At 36.6% G+C, this 24,615-nt stretch overlaps 1 protein-coding gene across 3 annotated transcripts in view; it reads right to left on the bottom strand.

Annotated features, from left to right (window-relative positions):
• SLC8A1 (solute carrier family 8 member A1) overlaps positions 1–24,615 on the bottom strand; it is a 488,864-nt gene that overhangs the window by 384,073 nt on the left and 80,176 nt on the right. For all 3 annotated transcript variants that reach the window (XM_027865085.1, XM_027865087.1, XM_027865086.1), the window contains exon 2: positions 9,299–11,129. In XM_027865085.1, the coding sequence (XP_027720886.1) occupies positions 9,299–11,094 (1,796 nt within the window). In that variant the 5' untranslated portion in view covers positions 11,095–11,129. The remainder of the gene's footprint in view (positions 1–9,298; positions 11,130–24,615) is intronic.

Raw genomic sequence — 24,615 nt, 5'->3', positions numbered from 1 at the left:
TACTCCTGATGGACATTTTAGATATTACTGATTCCACCTCTGTCTCCTCTGAATTCTTAAGGTTCAACCTGATTATATTTTTTATCTTTTCTCAGCTACTCTCCCAAGAATCTTTAGCAGATTTCTGCCTGTTCACTAAAGAGAAGGGTTATAAATCAGTTGAAAAAAATCAATAGTTACAAGCATCGATCTATTTAATTCCTCTTCATTTTTCTTTAAGCCAAACACCATATGTGGCTCACTTCAAACGCAAGGGAAAAAACATGCATTTCCTGGAACTTGTATAAGGCCTTATTATATATCATTGCCCAGCATGACACGAACGTATGCCCTCTGACTAGACCCTGGAAGGCATGCTGTGGTCTCCTACATGCCAAGAATTGTTTAAAATGTCCTTATTCAAACTTCCATTTATTTAAAAGACATATGTTTATATTTACCAATACACTGCTAAATGGGTGAGTATAAATAGATGATGATGCACCATTCTCATATGAAATATAAGCTGACATATTGTACACAGAACATGGAGAAAGAGACCCCAATTGGTTTCAGGAAGGTATAATTATACAGACTGATGACTTCTAAGCAAATCAATCTTTTCTTAATTATCACATTGCACAGCAAATAAAATACAAAGTTCATGTAATAAAAGTTTAAAAAATACTCACAGATTTGAGCTGTGCTCTAACTTGATGAACAATGTGGAATCATAAAACTAACCTCAACTTTCTTTGCAGGAAAAATGTCCTTGAAGTCCAAGTGTTTTACAGAGAAAAGGACAAAATCAATTGATTGTCCAACTACTAAGCAATGTTTCCCTTGTAGTGTAAATGGAAAAAAAATTCCTCATTTTATAAGTGAGTAATCTGAGGCAGACAGAAGCTAATTGACTCTCCCAGAGTCACTAAGCTAGCAAGTGTCTGAGGTCTCATTTGAACTCAGATCTTGACTGTAGATGCTGCACTCTGTCCAGTGCACCCACCTATAAAACAAAGGAATGGGACTAGATGATCTCTGCTGTCCCTTTCAGCTTTATCCCATGAGAATCTGTTTTCACTATTATCCTCTACAAATGTGGTTCTCCCCCTCCATCTGCCCTACAGAATTGTGAAAAAAGCTAATTGAAAAGAATTCAGAGCAAAAGAATCTCATTGATATGATTAGAAATCTGGATGAAGTGACTTGAAATGAGTGACCTGTGAGCAGTAATCATAGCATTATTTTCACATTCAAGGCATGTGGTGAGAAAGCAGGATGAGGACTGGTAAAAATATATGGAAATACAAGCAGTCAGAAGAGTCCCCCGGCCAGATTTGATGAACTAAGCAAAAAGAAACAGGACTTTAACACTTGGGCTTCTGATCAAAATCAGAAACTCCCTATTATTGCAGGTAAGGGTAGAGATTTCTTGAGAGAATACAGCCTAGGCTATCATGTGGAAAATAAGCATATTGTACCTTTTTATTAAAATTAGATAAGTTTATCATTATGAACATTTGTAATAATCATATTTAATAAAATATGAAGGTATCAAAAAGTTTTATTAACTATTTCGATGATAAAAATCATAATGCTAACCTTTCCTATCAGAATTATTTCCAAGAAATGCCACTGTATGTTTCATTGTCACCAAATGATTCCTAAACATTTCCCTTCCAACCACCCCTCCCCTGACCAATTCTAGATGGCTTACCAAAATTTCTTGGGCAATTACTATATGAATACTATAAACAGGGATACTGCAAGGGGGCTGCCTGGCTCAGAGCTGATCATTCTGAATCTTAAATACCCAATTAATGGATGTCTAGCCTATGTTAAAATATATTCAATAACAGCACAGGCACTACTGTGCAACTCATTCCATTTTTTGACATCTCTAATTGTTAGAAAATTCTTGCTTATATTCAGGAAGCTGAAATCTGTCTCCCTGTCACTCCCTGTCATTTAGTCTAAGTTTTGACCTCTAGAACCATGAAAAAAAAATTTTTCCACTAGATGCCAATGACTCATTGGTGTATCCTAGAACATACCAATGGCTCCATGGATAGGACTGCTGTCAATTTTTAATAAAGAGGCAATCCGAATGAATTTCATTTCAATTTCCTTACTTTAATACTCTTTTGGTTGAATAAGAAATCTGGAACAAGGCCAGCTTTCACTTCATTTTTGAGATTGCTAAAATCTAATCAGTTCTATATCTCTATCACTCACTGAATAGCCCACTTGAAAAGTGGGTCAAATTAAGCTTATGACCTTCAATATGGGAAAACAAAAAGCTGTCCTCATAACGTTGGTTTGTTAGAGATTTTATTTTGTTTAACGGTGTCTTAGACACTCCAATTTCTATCAGTACCACCTGTAAGTGTGGCTGTTAAGTAACATCCCATATGCTAACATATGGTAATCCAGGAATTTCTTTTATTTTTCTCCTTTTATGGGAAAGGGGGAGGGGGGAGAACAGTACAAAGTAAAGAAGGGTAAATGAAGGAATTACAGTAGCTCTGGATTTTAAGTCATAAAGAAGAATAGTATGATACTTCCACTTAACTGACAATATCCTCTAAACATTTTACAAATTTGTTAATTCCAAAGAGAATCTAATTTGATGGCAAAAGTAGAAAAAATACTACTCTGTTCTATGCAAATTTTTAAGTCACATCTGAACATTGGTTTTGCATAAAAAGGAAAGTTAATGTCATAGAGCACTTGCTAATTTAAGCCTTAAAGACAAATTTTAATTTCTTTTCCTTTGATCTAGTAGAGGAAAAAACACAAAGAACACTTCAGACATGAGTGTGTCTTGAATTTTGACTTTCCAAAAGCACATCTAGAATTCAATTTAACTAACAGGTGGTTTGGATAGAAAGTTGGCTTCAGAGTCAGGAACACCTAGGCTGAAGTCCTTGCCTTGGACACATACTGGTTATGTGGCCCTGGGAAAGTCACTTTTAACTTCTCAATCATCTGGGCAACTTTGTAAGACTATTAATTGCAGAGAAAGTGTCATCTAGCACTGGCAAAAGAAATTTCTCAATCTGAGATTTCATTTAGCATTGCAATCACAGGTGTAGTCCCTCTTCCTCTAGGTTGAGCTGCCAATCCAAAACATACTCATGTCTACTGACATGGGAACAAAGCATGTAGAGGTAGGAAGAACTTTGGGATTATTACATACAGCGATCTTCCAGAGGAGGAAGCCAGGGCTTAGAGAAAGCAAGTGAATGGCCCAAATTCACATAAGTAGTAAGTGGCATCACTAGGATTCAAATATCCAAATCCAGTAGTTGTTGTTCATTATCTCTAGAATGAAATGGTGCATCTGGGTATAGTTGGCACACAGCACTGAGTGTCTCCAGCATCTTTTGGGGGTTCTCTGTTGCCATTAATTAGACATGTCAAGAACATATAAAAAGGAGGCACCACAAATCCACTGTTTTAAGTAGTTAGGGGAAAGGTGCATTCCAGGCACACCCACATATGGAAATTTAAAGTTACAAGGCTTTTGCAGACCATGATAGAAAGCTAATAATAAAGGAGTTGCATTTTAGCTATCAATCAAAAAAGATGGATGGCAAGAGCAAAAAGAAAGGCAAAAAAGATGGAAAAAATTTTGCCAAGATTAACTGAAACGTAAACTCTAAAGTGGATATGCAACTTCAGTGAATAGGTTTTTTGGGCCCCTCTGACACTTATTTAATCGTATCATTCACAGGTTAACAGTGGATCTGAATAGCTCGAGGTTAGCACTAGGTACTAGAGAAGATATTAAGAGAATGGCTATTCAATTGACTCTTTCACTCCCAGAAGAACATAAGGAATTTCAGGGTTAGGCTACCCTCAAGTCCAATATCTAGCTTACAGAAGATTATCTACTATGATGTTGAAAAACAAAACGAAACAAAACAAAGTAAGGTGGTCTGTTCATTGATAAACAAATGATAGAGGAAGGATTCAAACCCAGCTTTTGCTCCATGCTCAGGACTTTTTCTACCAAATAACACTCTTACAGGATGTATCATAGGAAAGAAGAATCATTAAGCTTGGAGGAAGGTCTGGGTTCCAATCCCAGCTCTGTCCCTTACTAGCTTTCTAAACAAGTCTTCTTCAGGTACACACCTTGTTATAATTTAAGGTTCCAGATTTTGCTGTCATGAAGTTATTGTTTTGGGGGTTTTTAGATGAGAGAAATAGCAAAGATTGAAAAACATAATGCATTAAATCCATAAATCCATTAAATCCATAAAATTACTCAATCCAAATTTATTCCATTACCATATTATCACGGGAAAAAAGTACTATTTCCATGTAAAATATTGAGAAAGCTTCATTTTGATTGTCTAAATTCATTTAAGTATTCTGCAGAATAGCACTTGTACGTGCACAATTGTAAGATAAAAAAATCAGTCAGTGGCTTTACTTTACTGAATTCTTTGTTACTACCATCCTTTTGGGTCTCCACTATGCCTTATTTATCTGTTTTAACTCTTCCACACTTGAGCTTCAGTTTTGGTTTTTATCTTCTGTTTTATTCTCCTTTTTCCATACCTTGATTTCTTTTATTTTTTTTCTACATAATTTTCTACCTGTTTCAGTTTTGTACCTGTCTACTCTCAATAAGTCATTTTTAACAGAACAGAATAAATTAAGAGAAAAGGAATACTCAGGACAAACATTCCATTGTTACATATAATTTAATAGGATAAAAAATCTGGCCTTTTTATGATTTTATCTCATTTACTATTTTTTTTTGCAAAAAAAAAATTGTAAATGTATGTGTCGAGGCCAAATGCTTCATGTATAACTTTTTTTTTTGAAAATCTGTTTTAATTTGAAAATGAATCCTTTACAATATAAAGCAAGCCAGGAAGACTTGTGGCATACACTGGCTGGGTGATCTAGGCAACCCTGTAAGACTATAATTTGGAGAGAATGTGCTGACCTATATTGGTAAAAGGAGTTTTTGCACACGGGAGTTCACTGCATTCAGGACGTGACAAGTTCATTTCGCATCCTTGTCTTTTTCTAATACAATATTTAGTATTAGGGGAAAGTGAATTTCAGCTCTATCCTTTGCTTTCTACAATTCTAATTTCACTAACCACCTGGTAAAATGTTGATATAAGCAACACTTTCCATGGAAATATTCATTACTCTAGATAATCAATTTTAAAATACATATGTTTTCTCAGGTATCTTCCCAAATAATCTTCTTTTGTATCCATCACATATACCCTATAACTAAATTTAAAATTTCATCTAATGTCAATATTAGCATAGTGTCAACTATGTGTCAACTAGTGTCAACAATAGTGTCAACTATTAGAAATGTATTTATTTGATGACAGTATTATCAGTAAATTAACATCATTAACATTCATCAATTATTAGCACTTGAAATGTGTGGAAAATATCTATCTAAATACAGTCAATGATTTATCTGCTATTTTAATAAAATAAAATGTTATCCAGAACATCAATAAATTAATATCAAGACCAGCTATTTTGGATTTGACTTTTAGCCATAGGTTGGGCTTTAGAGGTGATATGTCTAAAGAATGTGTTAGTTTTAAAGTAAGCATTTAATAGGGTCTTTTTTTTTCTTTTAGTCATTTTAATGGCGTTCTGAACCTCATTTTAACCAGAACTGAAGGCACCATTTAGCAATTATCAATCTTTATAAGTATTTTAGCCTAAAAGGTCAACTTGAAAGACTTTACTTACATTAGTATAAAAATAAGTGCATTAAATAAGACATACTTTCAATAAGAGATGCATTTTCTTCAGAAATAAAACATCAAAGATAAGTAGTTTACCTTATCTCTAACTGTGACAGGTAGTATATGTGTTCAAAGAAGAAATAACAATATCCATTTTATGTCTATTTATCATTAGATTACACTTGATTTTCAGCCTAGGTAATGATTTCTTTGAGTAATAGAACCATGAAATCAGTGACTTCCCAGTAATTACTTCCCTTTGAAGGCTTTTAAGATAGCATTTAAAGAGAAGTATTACTAAGCAGAGAATAGAGGTTGTGTGCTTAACCTCATGAAGTGATGCAGAGATTCAAGTGATGCAGAGAGTTGATGGTGGACAGGCCAGTAACTAAACGAGCAATTTATTGATATAGGTAACTATATTAAGGGATAAGAAAAGGAAAATTCATGGTGAGTAGTAAGTAGTAGCTTCTAAGGTAGTAGTGGATTCCATTAGATGCGTTTCAATTAAATCCTAATAGGAAAAAAAAATGTAGGCTCAGTCACCTGCTATCACATTCAGTCAAAAGCATTTACTGTAATTCACCAATGTAATACAAATTCTCACCATCACAGGCCTCTCAGAGCACTAACACAGGTTTGAATGTACTTAAAATGATTTACCCACATTGGGATCCAAAGAAGTCCTGCCACAGAAATGTTGATCAATTTTGATGAGTGAATACACTACTGAAATCAAAGATTGGCACTACTGCTTTTGCTGGGCAAGTAAAATCAATCTAATTTTGCATGTTCAATGTTTTAAATAGAGTTTGGCAGAATAAATTATTCCATCAAATCTCCATCATTCTTGCTTTCTTTTTTTTTTCCAAATCTTCTTCCACATTCCAGTTGAAAGGCTGTTTATTTATGGCTTAGTAAGAGTCCTAGATAGCATAACAGTTAGGGCAACCCTGCATTCAGGATGAATACTATGCAAAAACATTAGTCTTAATAGAAGTGGAGAATCAAGTGTTTCAAAGGGAAATATCTGAAGCCTAAACATAACCAGCTACATTTCAAGTCTGCTTTATTGAAACTTTCAAATGACATGCAATACCACTTTAGCTTGATGACCTTTGTTATTGATTTTATTAATTTTCTCAACTGGATGTCATCTAATAGAGAAAAATAAGAAATGTATTGAGGTGTTCAGAGCATGGAATGTGAAGGTGCCAATAGGAAAAAGAAAATGCATCTGTGTTGATAACAGTTCAGAATCTCAACAATGCAACTCCACAGGAAAAAATCCCCACTGGTTTATGTACACTCTTTACCTACCAACAGACCAATATGTCATAATCAGTAAATTTAATATCCTCATTAAATATACTCTAAAATGAGGGCAGAGGTGTAGTATGGTGCATATAGAGCTGGTCTTAGAGCCAGAAAGACATTCGTCCAAGTCCTATCTTCAGCCCACACTGGCCATGTGACCTTGGACAAGTCACCGCTCTAAAGAATTCTCTAAGATTATAGGTTCATTGAGTGGAAATTCACAATGCAAACTGTGCTTTACAGTTTTAGAGAGTTGACTGGAGCAATGAAAGATGAAGTAACTTGCCAGTGATCACCCAGCTAGTATATGACTGCATCAGGACTTCAAATCAGGTCTTCATGACTCTAAAACAGAGGCTCCATCTACTATGCCATCAACATATACATATGTGTGTGTGTGTTGTACATACATATATTCATATATACACATATGTACATACATACATAGCCATACATAGATATATCTATGTATATGTTATATGCCATGAATAGGTAAATAGATACATATATATGAACACAGTGTCATGATGTGTTGGTCCTACATGTGAATGTGTTTATGCATGTACATATATATGTGTGTATATACATATATGTATTCATATATTTACAAACATTCATCATGTAGACAGGTTTTACAAGATTAAAACTTTATATATTCTGAATAAATATGAATGTTTCTATAAATGATTTATCTGGATAAATATATTAGTATAGATATATAAATAGATAGATAGATGATACATGTACTCATTTTCTAGTAGTCATCAGTTATTAAATACCCACTTGAATTGTGAGGGTTATAATTTTATACCAAAGTTTTCTGGTTTGGTACATTTCCCCTTCATTTGCCAATTGAGAATTATATCTGGCTTTTCAGAGATGAGAAACATGTACACACACAGCTCAACATAGAAAATTGTATTAAAGATTGAATGGCAAAAATCAATTGATTTGATGGTGCAATTCTAATCAATGACTTTTTGCCAGTACAATAGGAGAAACTTACAGACAATAGGAACATAAGCCAGAGAAATCTGACTTTGCTTTTGCTATGTTTTGAATAAATGGAGTTTTATTTTCAAGTGATGTTTGTCTGGTACCTTTCACAACACCACCATATGAAGTCATAATCTAACACCTCTAGAAATTAAAAGCTCTATTATTATGTTCTGTAAAATCTCCTAATTACCATGACCTCATAAAACTCAATCTTCATCTTTCCTTGGCTTTCCCAGGCTTCAGTGCACAGAAATTAGAACTCTTAGCCAAGGCATGGGTATTATAAACCATTTCAGCACTTAGATGATTAAATGATGATGAAAGGACTACAGCAAATTGAGCTGGGTTCTCCCCCAGTAAGTTGGAACATTGACAACACAATCTCATAGGCACAGAGGGGAAAGTAGCTCCTCTAAATGACTATTGGCAGAGTGGCATTGTTATGCCTAATTACAGGATCACATCCTCCTGCTGTCTGGACTATGAGGTCAAAGAATGCATGGGTACAGTTTCCTTAAGCAATGCCACACTAATACATATTCACAGAAAGAAAGCTGATTCTTTCTTTCTCTTCCTTTATCTCTCCCTCTTCAGATCAAACCACCTACTGACAATTAGGTGCCTCATGCAATGCTCTTGACTCCTCTGTTCTCCTTCACTCCACAAACACACACTGGAGAAGACAGTCTGGTTGATACCATAAAGTAAAAGAATAAACTAGAAACAAGCTTTTCAATCATGCCCCAAAATGGTATACAACAGAGAGAAGAGGGTTGGTCATTTCATCACTATAATGCATTAACATTCTGGTCCAAATATTTCTGTATTTTATATTTACATTCTTAAATAACACCAAAAATGGAAGTATTACCTTCAGATAGCCCTGGTGGTCATAGAAAGATGTTTCCTTTTTAGCAATTTTCCTTTTTATTCTTTGCCATCAATTGGACTATTTTATTATAATGGTTTTAGATACTGTTTCTCTTGTGGAATATTTGTTCAAAGCAGAATATAAATTATTCACTGCCCCATTGATGTGATGATACATGTAGGCAAAAGCTACCTTCTATCATTACCTGTAATGTTTTTAAAACACTTTTAAAAAATGATCCAAAAGGCTGTTAACCCAACGTATGTGTATGCTCATCTGAGCAAGTGGTATTTAGCTAAAGATTGACGTGCTCAAAGCAGTCTTCTTAAATAAGCAGTCTATTCAATGCATAACATTTCATTTAAAAGATCATTAAAATAGTAGTACTTACACAATTTCATCATTCTGGAATTCCAGCTCTCCACAGGTATCCTCAAAGTCCTCTCCTCCACCACGAGCAGACCCTTCAATCGTTTTGTAAGGAACAATAACATTTCCTCGTGCTCCAGATGTTCTTAACACTTTGACCTCCATGATGCCAATACTCTCACTCACATGTGTCACAGGTTCCTCAAAGGTAAAGATGCCTGCATGGTCATCATCAAAAATAGTGACAGTGGCAGTAGAGGGAGAGCCCAGGCAAGCAAGGGTTGCAATATGATTGGCCTCCAGGATTCCATCTTCTGATGCCTCTGATGTCACTTTGACATTGCTGAGGTGCACGAGGAAGTTCTCATCTTCTTCAAAAATATCATCGTCAATGATACCAACGCGGATTTCCTTTTGAGTCTCTCCAGGTTTGAAGACCACAGTACCTTCAGTAAATTCATAATCAGAGCCTGCATTGGCTGTGCCATCTTCTGTTCGGAAGTCAACAAAAACAGTATTGGTCAAATCACCACCTCTACGGATAATGGTGAGGGCCACTGTGCCACAGTTCTCAAGACACTGATAAGTCCCCTGCTCAAAGTAGATCTTACTGACTGGGTCATTTTCTGCCACTTCAGTATTAACTTCATGCATGCTGACAGCTTTTCTGGCCTGGTCTGCAGCATGTCTCTTTAAAATATTGCCAGCTCCAGTCATTAGACGGGTAGCCTGGATACGATAGAATGCACGACTCTTTTGCTGTTGACTTAGGACTTGGTAGTTGGCTAATTCTATTAACTGCTCAATTTCCTTTTCTGGGTGTTTCTGTTTCAACTCCTTCAGGATCCTGGCCATTTCTCTCCTAGCTTCTTCATCATCTTGGTCTCTCTCATCAACTTCCAGAACGAGAGCACCATCCAAGAAGTTATCGACGTGAGAGTTGACCACTTTCCCATCCATTTCAATTTCAGCTTTGGAAGAGGGCCTGTCTCCTTCATGTTCAATGATCATTCCCCTTTGCTTGCCAGCTCGATACCTCTTATAGACATATTTGTAGAACAGAAGCCTTCTGTCTGCAACCCAAGCAAACACAACGCAGATGGGGAAGAAGAAGAAAGTGAGCAAGCCCTCCCAGACTTCTACAACCCCTGGTGATATGACAGAGAGAATCATATAGAGCCAGGTATAGGCAAAGATGCTCCATGCAGCAGTCACGAAGAACACTCGCAAATGTTTAATCTTCCTTGTCTCTCCATCAGGAACCACATAGACACAGAGAGCTATGATAATGAACATATTGAATGCAGCACTTCCAACAATGGTGCTGGGACCAAGATCTCCAGCAGTAAAGTTATGGCCACAAACTTCAATCACAGAAAGAAGGATCTCAGGTGCTGAGGAGCCCAAAGCCATCAATGTTAGGTTGGAAACTGTCTCATTCCAAATCCTCACTGTGGTCTTGGTGGTCTCTCCATTGGGTTTTTTTATGGTTATTTCCTTTTCTTGGGATGTGATGACTTCTATCGAGGACATGAATCGGTCAGCAATGATAGATACCCCCAAGAACATGTAGACCATGGCCACAAAATACACAGTAGCTCTAGCAATTTTATCTCCAAAGGAAGGATCTTGGGGCTCCCATATGGGCAAAATCACACCTTTCTTACAATAATAAGAGCCAGTACATTCATGTGTCTCATTTACAGTTCCTTCACCTTCAGTCTCGGCACTTATTTTGTCCAGGTGGAAAAGCAAGAGAGCCACAGTGCTTAATAAATATCCCAGTGGAAGGGTCTGTGAATGACTTAATTTCATCATGGTTGCTGCTTGGACAAATTTCCAGCTGTCCCAACCTACATACAGAAAATTGGGGAAGGGAAAAAGAGATCAGATAATTTCAGATAAGACAATACTTTTTTTGTCCATCACTGATTTGTACACATCTAACAATAACAAACCCTCTGTTGAGTTATTCTTCTAGGAGTCATCAGTTATTAAACAGCCTTTTAACTTTTAAAGGATGGATTTTCATCCCAGGGCTTGCTGATTACTCAAGAATTACAGTTGACTTATCAGAAATGAAAAGCACAATAATAGTCTTGCCCCACTGCATGTACATTTCTGCATATTAATAGATAATAAGAAACCTTTTGAAGCATTAAATAATTCTCCCTAGTTGTTGAAAGTGAATCTCTCCCCTCCATCCCTCACTGCCGGGTTAGCAGATCATCTCAGCAGCTTTAGCCAAAACCTTCTTGTTTAAATTGTTGCTTTGAAATTTGTACATTTGGGGAAAAGAGGAATCTGCAGACATAAAACCTGATGGGAATCCTAAATTTGGATTCTACCTTGTGCTGTGTGTCATTAAAAGATAAATCCTGGATGATCTAATTTTACTTGAAATGCAGTGAAACATACCAGTCTGTGATCAAAACTGTGTCTTTCTTTAAAAAAAACCAAATAACAAAACCATAGCTTCCTTTAAAATAAAGATTGAAGTGATGTGATATTTCAAAAATTAAATATGATTTTCAAAACACGCTTTGAACACATACACATTTCCTCCCGATTTTGGCAAACACTGGTATCATGCCAGACTAGCAGCTGGGCATTAGGTTCTCCCTTCACAGTCAACTCTACATATATCTACAGAGTCAACTTTAAAATCTGTGGGCCCTCAATCAGTGAGAGGAAAGGAAGTTTGGTAGTCCCCAAGTCTAGTTGTAGTATAGCACAGGGGCCTGACAGACTGTGAAATCATCATTACCAACTGTAAAATGTTACGTTTATATACCAGTGTTATACTTTCCATGGTCATTCTGAAACACATGAGACAAATAGAGACATAGAAAGAGACAGAGGGAGGGGAGGGGAGGGGGAGGGAGAGGGAGAAAGAAGTTCAAGTGACACAAATCATTCAGGAATAATAATTGCAATCTAATTCATATGTGTGGCTTAGACACAGGAGCCACAAAATAAATATATATTGCAAACAATTAGAGGTATGGAAATCAAGTCACTTAGAGATAGAAAGACTCAAGAATCAACTCAATTGACTCAGCAACTGCAGTTCTGTGGGTAAGCACCACTTTCCTATGTCATCCAAAAATCCATGCTGGAACCATAAACCACCCCACTGAGCTTTTGCTTTGAGGGCCTAGGTGAAGAAATGACTAGGAGACAAGGCTCCATAAGGCAATGTCATGGAGGGAGATTTCCCTGTAGCAAGGATAGCTCACAGTCTGATGGACCCAAGAACAGGTTATATAACCCAAGGATGACCCAGTTGCAGTCCTATTTCAGACCAAACCCTTTTCAACCTTTTGCAGAGTGAGAAATGGAACTGGAGGAGTTTTCTAGATATTTTGGCTAGATCAAAACATAATTTTCCCTTCACTTGTCCCATTAGCTTGCAGACAAGCATCTCATACCTACCCCATATTTGACCCTGTTTCCCTCCAAGATCTTTGTGTAAAAGCTTCCTCGGGGCTCAGGTGTGTCCCCAGGTCTAGACATTCCAAATAAATGTATTCAGTGACCTCATCTCAGCTGGGGGGATGCCAGGATATTCTGGAGCTCTCCTGGGGATATTCATTACACTTTAACCCATCTATGATATGGTATCTATTACTTTTCAGCACTTTTTCCACATGTAAGAAAAAGACCATGAAAATTCTGAAATCCAAAGTCAGTTGGATAAGAGCCCTACCCCAAGCTAAAAAGGAGTTTCCAAAATGGTTTAAATGTGTTAAGGAACTCACTTGAAGCTCGAAGGAACTGAAGAAGCTAGTAAGTGTAATGGGAGGACAAAATCCAGACTGTCAATGCGTATTATAAAGTAGATCTTGTTAAAAAAAAATTCTATGTGATACCCCGGGTTTGTAATGTTGAAAGATGAAAAAGGTAAAGTTATAGTATACAATGACTGACCACAACTCTGGGGCACCAATGATGAAGAATATCTCCTGGCAGAGAGATGAGGGACTCAAGATGCAGAATGAGATATACTTTTTTTGAAATACCAAATGTGGGAATTTGTTTTGCTTGACTATGTATATTTATTAAAAGGATTTTGATTTTCTTGTCCTATTATTGAATCAGAAGGTTGGAGGGAGAAAAATAAATATTTGTTAATTTTAAAAGAAAACATTTTTTAAAAAGATACTATAATTTTGAATTAATTTTTAAATGTTAAAAATAGTCATTTTTTTAAAGAAAAAAGAAAAGAAAATGTTTTTAAAAAGAAAATGTCCAAGGGTATTCACGATGTCTTTTAAAGCTTGCAGGGGATGGCTGGGGAATGTCAGCCTTCTGAACAGTCATTTTGTATCCAGATAGGGGAGAAGGTGATGGAGAAAACAAACCTCTTTCCCTTCCTCCGCATAAACCTATTGAAGGCTACCATTTGTAAATTTATGCTAACTTGACCTTCAACCACGAGGTCACATAATGAATGATTCTATTTCCCAATATGGGCTAGTGAGTTGCTAGAAACAATTACTATTCCAAAGCTGGTTATTAGTAACCAAACGTTGTCCCTATTTATGCCTACACGGTCAATGCAATCTAAAAGATCCACATTACAAACCTCCCTGACCCTCATCTGCCACCTCATAAATGGATGCCACTGCTTGCAAGCTGACCAGATAAAGATAGATCTGTCAAAATCCATCACCACTGACAGAAAAACAACTCAGAGAATTCTACCACAACTGTATTTTGACTTATAACCGTAAAAGATTTTAAAGCTGAAAGGCACTTTAAAGAGTGTCTAATACAAATGCCACATTTCATAGATAAGTAAACTGAGTACCAGAGAAGTAAACTGATTTGCCCAAGGTTTACACAGATGGTTAGTGGCAGATGTGAGATTGGTTGCCATGCTATTATGCCCTTCCCAATCCAATGCATTCTCTACTACCTCCCCAGATTTGGGGACCTAGTTATCTCCTTTTCTTTTTGTAGCTAAATTTTTAAAGCAGTCTAGACAGATGTGGAAAGAGCTACTAAGAGCACCATATGTCCAAATACTAATATAACAGGTGGCCTGCATTTCCGGAGGTGAGGGAGGAAGAGAACCCGCAACTGGCCAGTCCTCTTTCAGAACATGTCTACAAAAGTTACATCAAATACACAAAAAAGGCTCAAAGAGCATCATAATTGTATTGGGTGGAGGGTGATATTGTCATCTCTTCTAAAATCACAGGGACTGAAAAATTGGTACTTCCACAGTATCTATTCCAGACAATTCCCATCAAGTATCAGGTTAAAGCATGAGTTCAGAATTCTCCCAATTCTCCTCATAAAAACATATTTTTGTGAAAATTGAACAAGGAGTATTAGAAAAGAATGGCTGAACATGGTTTGGCCTACTGCTTCTCTTTCTTTACAGCCATTATCTGACTTTGGTCTTGATTTGGTTTCTCTCCATCCAGAGCAAATGTGTCAGTGCTGATTTCCATGGCTTCTTAAAAGGAACTCTTACCTGGGGTGATCAGCTTCACTGTGGTCAGCTGACTCTAAATGACAATGCTGGGCAGCTGGGTGGTACATGACTACAGTGCTGGGTCTGGAGTGAGGAAGACCTGAGTTCAAATCCAGCCTCAGACACTTAATACCTGTGTGACTCTGAGCAAGTCACTTAACCCTGTTTGCCTCAGTTTTCCATTCTGTAAAATGAGCTAGGGAAGGAAATGGCAAACCACTCTAGTATCTTTGCCAAGAAAACTCCAAATGGGATGACAGAGAGTCAGACACAACCGAAACAACTCAACAAGAAATATAGTACAACTTTGGGCAAGGCTATTAAATACAGATTTTAAATCCAATCAAAATCAATTTAGCAAATATTTATTAACTATCTAACACAGTGATATAAGGCACTGTACTGGGCTCTGCAGATATAATCATGAAAAATAGCATAGCTTTTGCCATATTCAAGGACCTCACGAGAACTAAATGGTACTAGCAAAGGATGAGGAGAAGATATCAAGCTCTAAATGGACATGGCTGTCTTTGTTAATGAGATAAGTTTCTCCGTTTCAAGGATTCTTAACTGTTTTTTGTGTCATGGACCCTTTGGCAAGCTGGTAAAGCCTATAGAACCCCTTATCATAATAATGTTTTAAATGCATAAAATAAAATATTGATATGCAGTTACTAAAACATGGAGGGAAAGTTCATATCTTTCAGAATAAGAACCTCTACTCTATAAAAAGGAAAGAGAAACTACTTCAGGACTAATCCTTGAAGAACTGTAGCCCTGTGGATGGTGGGATGCTTCCATAATCTAAATGCCTCAGGGCTACATTGCCAGGTGTTATATTTGCTCTTTGAACAAACAGGCCTAACAACAGTCCATTTTTAAATCAGAGCAGATGGCAAGACGGCCAAATCCAGGAACAAAACCACAGTTGTACATCTGCTTTACTATAAAGAAGGACCTTATCTAACATGAGAGCAATAAATATGATTGATCCGCTATGTTCTCAGCACAGAACTTGGCAAAGAGCACTGGTGCTGGAGTCAGAGGACCTGGGTTCCACAGTCACCTCTGATGCTTAGTACCTATGGGACCTTGGGCAAGTCACTTAACTTCCCTGGGACTTGGTTTACACATGTGTATAATGAGGGAGGGTGGGATGAGACAGTAGCTGAGGTACCATTTAGTTCGAGATCTATGATCCCTATGATATTATGATTCCCCCTCAAGCACCACAATAGCTCTATTCCTGTAATCATCAATCAGTATTGGTCTGGGACAATAGACAAATAATTCTTGTATACTTTCCTTACAGAATTCCACTCCTAACATAAGTTCTATTTTGACCTCATATCCAGAGTCATTCAAGAGAACTATTGATTGATGGGTATGGTTCAGATTATGTATATTTTAGAATAATTAACTCATGACTACCGTTAGATCTTTTCCCCTGCTTCTACATAATCCCAGCTGGTCTTCAGGCCCATAGATACTAGACTAGATTTGATTTCAGGAAGATAGGTCTTCCTGACTCCAAGCCCAGTGCTCTAACTACTGCACCACCTTGCTGCTCCTGCACCACGTACTTCAGAACTGTTTTATATCTTGCTACTTGTATATTAGGACAATGGCCAGAAAGCCCATAAGAATGGATCACCATGACACCCAAGCAGTCCCTGCATTAAAGAGGGGCCTTCACAAAAGAAGTCAGCTCCTCTATGTTTAGAATCTGTTATTTTTCCACTTAATGAGAGGAAGGGCACCTAATATTGATTTTATTAACAATTTATATAAGACTAGAAAATTCTTATTCTCCATGGTAGGTCATAGAGAAGACTTGCTTGACCATGTTTGCCAATAAAGGTCATCTTTTGAGAACATAAACCTATCCGACTGTGAATGAACAAAAAGTAAACTGAAAGCAAGATGACCTACTAATCTTTTGCTCTTTTTGAAGTCAGTTGGAGATTTTCCTCTGACACTTCTCAGATCAGCTCTGCAGAGAGCAACAGAGCAAAATAAATACTCACCCCTTGCCATCTATAAGAAATCATGCCACTGCAATGTTTCCTGATGATGGATGTCTTTCTCAAATGAAAAATAGCTCTCTTGTTAGAGAAGTATTACATCCTGGGCCCTACCAAGTCTTTTGTCCTAACTGCAGATTAATCTAATGTGTTTTCTTCAGTTAAGTTCATCAAGACCATGCTATTTTCTCCATCAATGTAAAGTCTAAAAAATAATACTTATATTAATCATGCCGCAGGGAACACAGATAATCTCTTCAGGGGACCAGATGCTGAGACTTGACATCGGTCCAAAGTTCTATAATAATTTCAGGGTTATTCTATTTGGCCAGGGAGCAATGGGTGGCACAAAGGAAGCTCAGATATGAGATAATGAGAGTGAGGGACAAAAGGAGAAAGAGAAACTGAGACAGAGACACAGAGAAAGAGACAAAGATAGAGAGTGACAGATAGAGACAGAGAAATAGACTCAGAGACAGAAATAGAGAGATAAAGACACACAAAGGCAGAGATAGAAAGAGACAAAGGTAGAGATAGAGACAGAGATAAAAAGAGAGAGACAAAGAGAACAGGGTTAGGAAGAACAAATGTTGTCAAATAATGGTTACTATTTGCAATTTATTTTCAAGACTCTAAAAAGAGTTGCAAACTCACAAATTCTCAGTTCTTGCCACAAACTTCCTGTGAAATGTTAGTACTGTTTCTTCAAACTGACAAATGGGAAAACAATGAAGCAGGAATGCAGAAGTAACTCATGAAGAAGAATCACAGGCAGAATTTTAGCTTTTCTCTTACTTCCAAGACTCCTGGGTCACAGTACATTTCCTAGGACGGGTGACAGTCAAGGGAATTACTGCCATGTATGAATTATCTTACTTGGCAAAGCACACCTGTTCAGACAATCAGAAGTAAGGGGCATATTTTTTTAATTGCCTGGGTTATTTATTACATTTGTAGGGAAGGGAAAGAAAAAAAGTAATTATATCATGCCTACTATGTGCCAGGTATTTGCTAGGTGCTTTACAAATATTATCTCATTTGATCGTCACAACAACCCTGCAAGTTAGGGGCTATTATTATTATCCCTATTTTACAAATGAGGAAACAAGATTAAGAGACCTTCCCAAGTGTCACATAGTTAGGAAGTAGCATCTGAGGCTGGATTTGAACTAAGCCCTTTCTGACTCTAGGCCCAGCACTGTATGGATTGTGACCCCTAGCTACCTCATATTTATATGTCTGGAAACGGCCAGAAAGCTCCAGCTTCTCGGACGATGTATGGTACAGTAACTAATGGGTATCTGAATTGTGGAAAGCTCATTTTGGAGAGGGGCCTTTATTAAATCTTTCCATACTCAAAGACTCCCAGAGGACCATGTAAATGGTGGCATAGACAAATCGTAGGTTCCTTTGATAATAGATTTAAGGTTGGAAGATACCTAGGAGGTTATCTAATGCGATATTCTCATTTTAAAAATAAGGAAATTGAGGCCCAGAGAGAAAAAGTGAGTTTCCCAACAACACACATTGAGTGGCAGAGTCTGGATTCAAACCTAGGCCAATATTTCTATATCCAACCCTGGCTCCCAATTGCTCACTCTACATTAGGAAGATAAAAAGTTTTCCATTGTTGGCTTTACACATCCTTGGATAGAGGATTGCCAAATTTTTGGAATTTGAGGGTCACTGAAAAAATCCTCCTACACAAAAATACTTTCCTCAGTCTATTACTAATGCTTAAATATTTCAACTTAATTGATTCATTTCTTTTGGTTTAAGCATTATCTTTTTCCAGTCTTCCTTTTTTTTTTTTAAACGCAATTTTTCCCAAGAGAAGATAAAATACTGTAACAACTTAAAGCAAATTCAACTCCTGGATTGGTTTTCTTCCCTTATGAGGCAGGGCCCCAGGCAACCTAAAAATCACTAGAGGAGTGAAGGGGATTTCACCTATTTTGTAATTTTGCCAAAGGCAATTCCTAGTTCCCATAAGCAGAAACATACAATAAGCTTTGAGGAATACCATTTATCATACTGGTTTCAATACTGACCTTTTTTCCCTCAAAATCTATCTTGGATAAAACCATACTACACCCTATGTCATACTTTTGGTAAAAATGAAAAAAAAAATCAAAACCAAATAACTAGTGAAGATCAGGAAAGCTAGAATGATGAAAATAAATAAGCCTTCATTTTAACGGAAAGAAATGTTAAAATTCACAGTAAATATTTTCTTCGTACTGTAATTTTGTATTAATTTAATTAAATTTTAGTCAATATAGAAACTTCATATATTTATATTTACAAAGTATAGATGTATGTAGATATATAAATGTAAGTTATTCATTTACATATATGCACATACATATCTATATACATGTATAGATATATATGAATATATATCATATATAATATATATAATATATGATATATATTATATCACATATATAATATATATATGAAGTTTCTATATCAACTCTAATAAAATTACTGGACTGGAAACCTCAATTAAATCAAGCAATCAAAGCCATAAACTAGATATGAACAAGTATTTAATCAATTAGCAAAAAATTAAGGTACCTGGATCATTGGATGAAGACAAGGACACCATCTGTGTATATCCATACACATTTGTACACATGCATGTACATACATATGCCTATATCCACATATGTATATATACATATGTGTATACATGTATATGTATACATATACATATATTCCTATGCATCTATGTACACAAATATATTTCTTTACTAGAGATTTCATTTTAGGAATGTGGTCTATATTGAGGCTGGCCTATACTTGACCAAATATGGTATTTGAAGTCTATGGGAGGTTTCTGGTTATCAAAGAATTTGGGCATTAGAAGAGAACTCTGAGTGACCTCAGACGAACACCACATAGAATATGGTGGAGCCAGAGTTTGCAATTTGCTTTCTAGTCTTGTCCTTCACCATGCTAAATGTCTTCTACCCTGTCTCCTACCTTTGGACAAGTAGAAAGCATTTACATTAAAATAAATCTCATTTTTTTAAAAGCGTACTGGGAAGAGAAACTCTGTTTTCTGCATTATCCATGGGGCATCTCTTAGAATTAATGACAGTACAATTATTTCCATTCTTTATCTTAACTAGATTGTTCCTATTGTCTGATTTCATGTTTTTGCCTATTGGAAGCACAAGCAAATTTTAATGCAAAATCCACTCTCATTCTCTATAGTAAGTATCTAATGATTCTTTTTATCTCCTCTCTAATTTGCTAACATCCAAGAGAAATATTGGGCAGCTGAGCATAATGACAGGCATTGCATGGGCCATTTTACCTTGCCACTTATTTGCATCATAAAATGGAGATTTTTTTCAGAGGGAAAAATCTTATTAATTTTGGGTTTGCAAGCTCCTCAAGTTTCCCAAGTGAGTTTCCAAACATAATACTTGAAAGAACTAGAAATGTTCTTCAACTGAGGAAAAAAGTAGATAGAAGAAAAGTGAGAGATATATAAAGTTTGGGGACACTGAGTTCACGCAGTGAGTCTTCATTGCTTTTCTGTGTCATGATTTCCAGGAATTCTTGTCCCTGAAAAAGTACCTTTGATCAGAAGTGCCACCTCTTTTTTCAAAAGCCAACTGAGCCGTGCAGCTAGGTGGCACAGTGGATAGAGCACCAGCCTTGAAGTCAGGAGGGCCTGAGTTCAAATCCAGTCTCAGATACTTGATGCTTACCAGCTGGGCAAGTCACTTAATCTCATTGCCTCACAAAAAAAAAAAAAGCAAATTTTAAAATTTATGTTTAATAGGAATGTATATGTAGAGCCTATATCAGATTGTATGCCATCTAGGGGAGGGAGGCAGGGAAGATGGGGGAGAAAATTTAAAACTCAAAAGCTTATGAAAGTGAATGTTGAAATCCAAAAATAAATTAATTACAAAAATAAAAAAATAAAAAAGCCAACTGAACTCCTACAGCCTGTATAACAATTGAATTGTAGCACTGAAAGGAACATTCCCAACCAACTGTCTATTCCAATCTTTTATTTTATAGAGAAGGAAACTGAGGCCCAGAAAGGTTGCCAACAGGTATCGCAATAGTACATAGAGTGCTGGGCCTAAAGTCAGGAAGACTCATATTCCTGAGTTCAAATCTGGCGTTGGACACTTCCTAGCTGTGTGACCTTGGGCAAATCAGTTAACCTTATTTGTTCCAATTCCTCATATGCAAAATAAGCTAGAGAAGCAAATGGCAAACTACTCTAGTATCTTTGCCAAGAAAACCCCAAATGTGGGGCACAATGAGTCAACCATGACTGAACAACAACAAAAGTTAATCCTCTGTATCATTTTTATGAAATGTACTCTCTCTTATTGCCAAGTAAGAAAGGCATTTAAGCAACAGGTCCTTTATGTCCTGGCCACATGTTTTGAGTAACTAACAGATATTTAGGTTTTTAAATAGAAATGATATACCATAAGCTATTTTAATGATTTAAAGAAAACTGTTCTGAATTTTTAGCATTCACTACTAGTTTTCTACTACTTATAGCTACCATGCCAGAAAGTGGTACTGTTTTCTTTTTTGTTACAGAAGAAGAACCTAATAAACCTAAAAGTTGACTTTGATCAAAGTCCCATAGATATCTAGAAAAAGAGCAAAATCAACAAACTAATCAACAATAAATTATTAAAAGAAGTGGAGCTAGAACTTTATGTTTCTACAAAGGAAGGACTGGTCTTAAATTTATCACTAACTACTAATGGGATGTTGTGAAAGTCAGGGTCTCAGTGACTAGAAGAGATTATCTATTCTATGTAATAGAGCTAACTATTTATTACTCCCTTCAGATGTGTGCAACAAAGAGGCAATATTTGTACAATGCTGTGAACTGACTCAAGAAATTAGCAGACGATTCAAGATTGGAGCACATGATGTTGGAGGAGTTATAGAGGACAGGCATACTAGTACACTGTTGATAGAGTTGTGAGTTGACCTAATCATACTGGAAAACAATTTTGAATTCTAGAAAAGTACTTAATTGTTCAAATTCTTTGACCCCATGATACCTCTATATCCAAGGACCAAACGCAGGGAAAGGACTAATATGGACCAATGTATTTACAGAAATGATCTTTATGGTAGCAAAATAAAACTGGAATTGAAGTGGGTACCCATTGTGCAAGAGAATAACTCAACAAATTGTGGTATATAAGTGTAATGGAAAATTATTGTACCTTACAAAATGAATAGGGGAAATTAATAGAGATTTAGGATGACTTGTTTGAACTAATGCAGGGAAAGGTAAGCAGATTCAGGAGACAATATTCACAATGACTCTAATGAAGTAAAGGAGAGGAACACTAAAAGAAATCGGAATTCATATCAATGCAATGACTAATCCTGACTCCAAAGGAATGATGATGAAACATACCTTTCTCTTCTTGTTAGAAAGGTTTTCAGGAAAATAGATATCAATTTGTAAGGTACTTTAGAGGTAATCTAGTTCAAAGCTTTCATTTTATAGATGTAAAAACTCAGGTTTCATAGCTTGTTCCAGGTCACAAAAGGAGTCCCTAGCAGAATCAAGACTCAAACCTAGGTCATCTGATTCAAAATTTAGCATTCTTTCCACTACACCCTGTAAGTGTAGAATGAGGTAACCATTTTAAGACATGAAGGAATAAATGAAAAAAAGCATTTATTAAGTACTTACTATGTACAAAGAATATAGTCAACATATTTTATTTTTGCTTTACTATGCTCTGTTATGAAGGATGATTCTATATTGGAAGTGGTTTTGAGGAAGAGACTGATATAATAATAAAAAAGTATCAGTCAAAACCATAAATAAAATAAGCTATGAGATATTTCATTAAAATATAACTTATTATTTCTAAAGGCCTTTACATCTTCCTAGTAAAATTCATATGACAGTAATAGGATCATGGATCCAGATATAGAAAGAACTGTTAGATGTCATCTAGTCTAACTCTACTTTTACATATGAAGAAACTGAGGCCAAAATACATTACCTGACTTGCCCAAGATCACACAAGTAATCTGTAGCTGAGCTGGGATCCTGGACTCAGGCCAGCTAATTGCAAATTCAAAACTCTTTGCACTAACCCACTCTGTGGGTCAGAAGAACTTCTTTCCCATCGATCTCTGCCCGCTTGCTGCTTTTCATCAAGCGCCTAGTAAATTAAGTTCCTTAGCTAATACAAAGTATACTTTTTCTATCTTCCATGAACTGCTTCCTTTCCTCAATTCTTATAAGTAGTTAGCTCAGGATACATCCTGGGATGTGCAATGTGACTGTCAAACAAGTTTCACATTTCCTTTTGTGATTCCCCTTAAAGTATCTTACTTGTATCAGAATTCCAACCAAGAGGCCAAAAATCTGAGGAGTTCTCTTTTGTTGTTTTTTGGTTAGTCAGGACTTGTGATTCATCAATGCATGAAATCTTCAGTTTGGAAACTCCCTCCATTAATGCAGATTGCAGATTGACAAGACATGTGTAACTTGCATTCCTAGAGAGTTTCCTGGGGCATGGAATAGCTAAGTGAATGTATGGATGGGTAGGTGGAGAGATGGATGAGTGGAAGAAAAAACATTTATTAAATGCTTGTTATACACTGGGAATACAAATACAAAAAGTGAGCCAGCACTTGACCTTAAGAATCTTATACTGTAATATTTTAATAGAGGGAAACAACACATTTAGGGAAACTTGTGGCCAGAAGGGGTATTTTGGAAGTCAGAGGGATGGTGAATGGTGACAACAGGGTAAGTAACTGACAAGTCCTTTCCAAGAATGGTAGTATTTATGTTTACTGTTCTCAGAGCTAGAGGTAGAAAGGGGTGTGTGTGTGTGTGTGTGTGTGTGTGTGTGTGTGTGTGTGATGGGGGTGGAGGTGGAGCCATATAGGTGTGAGCTGGATATTTTAGAGGAATGCTCACCAATCAGAAGCCTAAGGCCTAGGATTGGAACTGGAATTCTGGGTCAGAAGTAGAGGCTGGAGCACATGAGGATGGCATAAAGATGGTTAGGGATTTGCTCACAATTACTGAGCTAGTATGTGCTAGGATTTGAACTCGAGTCTTCATGATGACTCTATTCACTATGTCCCACAGCTCTGTCTAGGTATGTATAAAGATTAACTTTTACCCACTGGAAATTCAATTTAACCAGATATCCTCTTAGAGCCTGGAATTAAAATGGATAGATATCATGTCTGGATGCTCTCCTACTGCAGGAAGGACCAAAGCATAGGGACCAAGGACTAGCTGCAGCCCTTTGACTGAATCCAGACTTTAAAGAACAAATCCCCTTTGTTTGGATTCATTCAGAGGGCCACACTTGAGGACCTAGTGGGCCACATGTGGCCTTGAGGCTGCAGGTTCCCCACCCCTAATTCAGGCCCTTCCCTTCTGTTTCACCCCCTACAGAGCTTAACTGTCATGAATTCTATGAAAAATTTCTACTCTGAAGAAGCTTATATTATGTACCTATAAAAGTATAAAGTAAAAGACTATCTATAAGATCTTAGAATCACAGATGTAAAATTGAAAGGGACCCTGGAGGCCCTTTAGTCTGAACTTCTCATTTTAGAGATGACAAAACTAAAACTGAAAGAAGTTAAATGACTTTCCCAGGGTCACACAGCCAGTAAAACAAAGATGGGATTTAAGTTCTTGAAAAGAGCCAAAGAACAGCCAGGTGTCATGAAGAAAAAATAAAAAGGTAAGTAATTTTTGAGAAAAAAAATATATCAGTAATACCAGTTTGACTTAATCTCCAACCATGAAATTATTACTCAGGTATCTCACATATC

This window comes from Vombatus ursinus, unplaced genomic scaffold (genome assembly GCF_900497805.2).
Source record: "Vombatus ursinus unplaced genomic scaffold, bare-nosed wombat genome assembly UNPS02014778.1, whole genome shotgun sequence".
Classification (NCBI taxonomy): Eukaryota; Metazoa; Chordata; class Mammalia; order Diprotodontia; family Vombatidae; genus Vombatus; species Vombatus ursinus.
Note: the sequence above shows the minus strand (reverse complement) of the source record. Positions and strands in the feature narration are given on the sequence as shown.